This window comes from Odontomachus brunneus, unplaced genomic scaffold (genome assembly GCF_010583005.1).
Source record: "Odontomachus brunneus isolate Ranch 3 - 2012 unplaced genomic scaffold, Obru_v1 Obru_scaffold_024, whole genome shotgun sequence".
NCBI lineage: Eukaryota > Metazoa > Arthropoda > Insecta > Hymenoptera > Formicidae > Odontomachus > Odontomachus brunneus.
In genome coordinates, this window is record NW_022639474.1 from 2,648,990 (window position 1) to 2,654,809 (window position 5,820).

At 37.3% G+C, this 5,820-nt stretch overlaps 1 protein-coding gene across 2 annotated transcripts in view; it reads left to right on the forward strand.

Annotated features, from left to right (window-relative positions):
- Positions 1 to 5,820, forward strand: part of LOC116842305 — a 15,055-nt gene that overhangs the window by 5,921 nt on the left and 3,314 nt on the right. The window contains exons 5-12 of one of the 2 annotated variants that reach the window (XM_032811313.1): positions 593 to 981; positions 2,143 to 2,462; positions 2,594 to 2,829; positions 3,087 to 3,260; positions 3,649 to 4,222; positions 4,301 to 4,398; positions 4,993 to 5,063; positions 5,308 to 5,539. In XM_032811313.1, the coding sequence (XP_032667204.1) occupies positions 593 to 981; positions 2,143 to 2,462; positions 2,594 to 2,829; positions 3,087 to 3,260; positions 3,649 to 4,222; positions 4,301 to 4,398; positions 4,993 to 5,063; positions 5,308 to 5,539 (2,094 nt within the window). The remainder of the gene's footprint in view (positions 1 to 592; positions 982 to 2,142; positions 2,463 to 2,593; positions 2,830 to 3,086; positions 3,261 to 3,648; positions 4,223 to 4,300; positions 4,399 to 4,992; positions 5,064 to 5,307; positions 5,540 to 5,820) is intronic. The other variant, XM_032811314.1, reaches the window with a different exon arrangement.

The following is a 5,820-nucleotide window of genomic DNA, read 5'->3' on the forward strand; positions in this document are numbered from 1 at the left end:
TATATATATATATATATATATATATATATATATATATATATATATATATATATGTTATTAAAATGTATAAAATATAATAATACATAATACTTGTCGCGTAAAGAATGAAATCTGTACACACATATATTTTTTCCTTCTCTATACTTCTATATTAAAAATGATATCTTCTCTATACTTTTTATAACTGCTTTCATACAAAATCATAAAATATGCATTTTATATACATATTATTAATATTATATATAAAATATAATAATACTATTATTAATATATAATAATACATATTATTAATATTATATATAAAATATAATAATACATATTATTAATATTATATATAAAATATAATAATACTTGTTACATAAAGAACATATTTCATTCTGTACTCATGTATTCACATAAGCTTCTTCGGCTCTGGCTTGAAGCTGTACGGAGAAAAAACGCTTCTTTACACAAAGAAAACTACGACTAACATCTAGAAAGGGTTGCAAAGGTCCTTTAGCTCTTTCCGCTCTTCTCTCTTTCACACATGTTTGCCGCACGCTTCTCCTCTCACCTCTGGCACTCGCATAAAATGTCTTCGTTGTAAACGCAGATACGCGCCGAGCTCGCAGCTGTAGCGAAAGCGTCGAGGATCTCGGTAAAACCGTTGCAGGTACCAAGCACTGCCGAGCGGAAACGCTCAGGGACTATCAGGCGCTGCGAGAGAAATTCGGCGTCGAGTTTTATCGGAAGCTGCTGGAATGGGAGCGCCTGAAGGGCAATCCGCCGCGAGTCCTCGCCGCGCGGAACGTCCGCGACGGCTTGCCGCTGAACGAGGAGCGGCTAGCGCCTGAGTTCAGGAAGAAGCTGCAGGACTGGAAGAGGGCGAAGAAGGGTCGACGGTCGGGAGCGAGCATCGAGCAACAACGCGTCAGCCGTCGACGGCTGACCGATTGGCAGCTCTGGCGCTCCTCGTCGAAACCTGAGCCCAGGTGTTATGGCGTACGTTGATCCCACGAGCAATCGCGTAAAATTACGAGTAATCCATGGTATTCGGGGAAAGAAGAAACTAGTGGAAGGAGTCTGAAGAATTTGCTTCTCAAATGTGCAGCGATTTTACAATGATTCAAGGAAACCAATCGAAATCTGACAGCGTGATGAGAATGAGAATCATTTCTTAACTGGAATCTTGACATGACATGAAAGTCTCCTCAGTAATATAATTTGCCACAGTTATGCAAGAATGATTCAATTCACAAAATTATAATTGAATTTTCGTTTTTTACCAATGAATGGTCCATAACGCGTCTGTCTATATAAAATATCCAAGCCTTATCAGTGCCTAAAATTAATTAAAAAGCAGTTTTTATTTTACTATTAGTTGTATTATTTTTACTAATTGCGTCTTTCTTAATTTTCTAAGAATTCAGCTTGTCAATGAATATCCTTAAAGAGGAGAAAATTAGCCATGCTTGACTTCCTAAACAAATACGAAGTGCTATTTATATTTTTTAAATCGTGTATCAAATCTTTATCTTCATTTTTCTCTTCATTTTCATCTTTATCTTTATTTGAATCATCCTTGCATAACTACATAATTGGTGCTTGAGGAAAAGACGTATGAGTAAAACCGTTACGTATTTTTTTTAAAAAAGACTACATTAAATTTTTATTCTGAGTACAGAACATGCACGGAGAGAATGTTGTAGTAAAAATGATTGAACTGCAAAAATAACTATATAGAATTTTGTAACTGAGAAATAGGTTGATATTCTGCAATAATTAATTCTGCAATAATCTCCTTTTATTTCATTTCATGATATTTATATCTTAGAAACTAAAATATGCTATTAAACATTTTTTTGCGTTTCTAGCGAAGTTTATAATGTTGCTTAGACTTTATCGACAGTCTATTCTTGCACTACTAGAAATCTAATATAATAAAATCGAAAAGAAATTTATATGAAAAGAAAACTATAATATTCTCTCCCCATGTAGAATTATTGCAGGTAAATACAGTTCCATTAATTGTAAGTAGAGTTAATAGTTTTTTACAAGTACCTTCCAGAAGATCAAATGCATTTCGTCCAAAACAGTACTTTTGATTTCGTCCTTATTTTCGGTTAATGGCTTAAACTGTTGCAATCGTCTTGTACTTGATAGAAAAATCAAAACTCGGTCAGTTCTCGCGGAAGTTGCGCGAGTATCGGCAGTGCGGGGAGCTTCGCCAGCGACGGAAAGCAACATCTTTGCGAGGATTTCGTCAAGAGAATGGAAGCGTGGAGGAGAATGGGCGAGGCCGCGTGCAGAAACAGTGAGAGACCGAAACCACCGACGGCGAGTCGTGTCACATCCGATGTCATCGACGAGACGGAATTCTTCGCTTTGGAAAAGCTACTGTTGCTTTTTGGCCAAAGGATCAGGAAGGAACGCCGGGAGAGCGACGCGAAGCAACTGAACGATTGCTTCGATGGCGACTCGAGGTACAGAAATCTAAATAACGTAAACGAAGTTCGACGTTCGGCTATTAAGAAGCTGCTCTATATTGTTAAATTCTAAAGAACTACATTATGTCGTGAGCGTCTTAGTTATTAAGCTATTCGACGGATTCAAGATTCACGGCTGCATCTCGAGGCGTAAGTTGCGGCAACGAGGTGTTGATTCGCACCTCCGTCGGCTCTTATCGCTTCGAGGGCATATCTCGAGAGTTCACGAGGAAGTTATACGATTGGGAGAAGTACCGCGGAATATCACCGAGATCCTCCACGTTCCGCCTGTTGGGGCCAGGTTACACACCGTTCGCGCAGAATTCAGATGAAGCTACGTTGACGGAGTCACCAAATACGACAGGTAAGAGTAATCGATTTTCTCTCTTCTCTTCCTTTTTGTTTAAGCCTATGACTTGTTATTTTTTATTGTCATGAACAACTATGTTATGTTCATTCTTGTTATTTTGAGAGGCAATATTTCACTCGAGTGAAAATATCACCACTCTTCGTTCGTTTTGAGTGAGATTCAACTTCAGTCAATTTAAAAAGTACTGTAATCCGAATAAGACATCACTTGTCGATGTTACTAAATGAAATTACGATATTGTCGTCGAACAGGTAAGAATCGTGCGCTTCACTGGAGCCTGAAGAGATCCAAGTCCGATGGGAGCGTCTTCGAAGATACTCTGCGCGACGGCTCGTACACACTTCGTCGTTCTACGAGTCTGCACTCTTTGATCTCTACGGACAAGCTTACAGATGACAATCGAATAAACGCCCTGCCAACTTCTAGTAAGCACTTCGCATTTATAAAAATAGTCAAACATCTTTTTATGTTTCCAGTAATTTCGCATTTTATTTATAATCATTATCTTATCTTCAAGAACGATTGTATACCTTCACAGTTATTATTAGTAATTCTTTAAAGTAATCCAAACTTCTTTATTAATTTATATTAATTTAATTAATTAATTTACCTATTTAAAAAAAATATATATGTATATTAATAATCTCTTTATTTATTTCAAGCTACTAAATAATGTGCACTTCAGATTGCATGAATTGCTGTTAATTTACTTGCTTGTACCTCAATTATTAACATTTATTTTAAGTACTGACATGCACATATCTGAATTATTAACAATTAATTTATAATACTAACATATCTTATTGTCTACAGGCAACCCGCAGGATATCAAGGATCACTCTGAGGACACCGCGGTGGACTCCGAGCCGGAAGCGATGATCGTAGACATCGAAGATGTCATTGAAGAAACTGCCAGTCCCCTGGAAAGGGTGCAGCCTCACCAGACTCCAGTTTACTCCGTCGCGGCCAGCGAGACCACCAGTATCGCGGTTCCTCTCGGCACAGTCACTTCCAGTCACGAGCCCTCACCCGTATTTCTGGTCGAAGCCGAGGACGACGATGACGATTGCGAACGATGGGACGGAAGAACGTGGGTCCGCCAGGAAGCTCGCTCGAGCGAGAACAGTCCGAGTCCGGAACAGTTCCCGGCGTCTGAGGACTGGCACGAGAGGACGACGCCCGTGGACGAGGATAAAGCGAGCTGGGAACCGTGGCGTAAAGAACACGACAGGGTGGACGAGGCCGCTGCTGCAGGATGGACCGAGAGGACGGGCTGCTCGATCCCGGACGACGACTCCGTGAAATCCGACCGGCCGATCGGGTGGAATCAAGACGCTTGGGACGAGCTGGGCGAGATTTTTCAGAGATACGCCAACGAAGCGAATAGGTAACTCGAGGGAGATTGTTTCCCCGAGGGTTTGTCACGAGATCGGGTGAAACTGACAGTGGGATGCACTTCTTTCAGACACTCGATGGTGCGCGAGTTGCCTCTCACGCCGATCTACGAGAGCAATACCGGCAAAAATGATACCAAGCAGCAGAACTTTCTCGGCACCCAACGAAGTTTGTCAAATAATCTTCATCATTTAATCTTATCTATAGATAATTATTAATCAATTAATTTTCGTAATTATCCTTAATTAATATACTCATTCATTCTATCAATTAATCCCAAAATCTTAAACACGAGTAAATTTTATCCAGCGCATTTTCATTTGCCCATAACTTTCGAAAAAATTATCGGAATCATTTCTTAATCATTTTTTCAATCAGTTTAGGAAACATCGAGAAACACGAATTTATTAATTGTTTTGGCGATTTAATTAAATTAATAAAATTTATAATGAAATAACAAAACACATGTTTTTAAGAACGGTAACGTCTGAATAATTTTATCCATATTTAGGATTCTGTATTAATTTCATCAATTGCTTTCTCTGTAAAGCTTTTATCATCAATTATCTTTTCCTCCATTTCGAAATCTCATTGATCTTACTTTATTATCTTAAGAATTATATTTTACTTTTATTTTAATCTTATTAATTTTATTTAATCTTATTTTAATTCTATTAATTTTATATAATGTTCTTAAAGCCAAATGTTCCACAAGAAAAGTAAATGGAAAATTCTTTCCAATCTCTCGATGTTTCATTATAGAAAGTGACAATGTTGGACCTGCAGAGAACCTGGGAGCCACATCCGCGATCTGGAATGCGGAGAAATTAACGGTACATCTATATAATAATTCAATACTATTTCACAAACTGCTTGTAGTGTGTATCGCTTATTTAATATTGGAATTTTTCATTTGAAAGCGCGAACACTTAATGAAAAACAAATTGCTCACGGGAATATTCTTCATCAGTCTTCGAGATCCATAAGACACTCGAGTCACTGTTCAGGCTCAAACTTTTTGGAAAAGTAAGTTTTATCATAGCGCAATTGAAATTAGCGTCCTGTCGGTACAACCAGGACTCGCCGCGCACGTGTAAGAGGATGAACGAGGCAAGGAAGACTGAGAATTCAGCAGATGAACCGAATAACGAACGGAGGAGGAATGTGGAGGATCACCAAGACGCCGAAGACGTTGCGAAATCCGAAAAAACGATGCCCAGTGCCGGTTTTCACACTTATCAATTAACAACACCGTCAAATTGTCGCAGTTCCAAGGAAACTTTCTCGAATATATCCAATTTAAATTTGGGTAAGTTTATTCTAAAAAATGTAAATCTCTGAAAAAAATTTAATTTTTTTCTTTTTTTTTTAAAAAAAGAAATACAATTTTAATTTTATTAAAAACTGAAAAAAAGAGAGAAAGAGAGAGAATAAAGCATTTTTCGCAGAGAAAGAAATTACATAAAATTTTTACATACTTTTATTTATTTAATAAAAAAACATAAGTATATATTATACATGTATTATATATTATATATATATATATATATATATATATATATATATATATATATATATATATATATATAT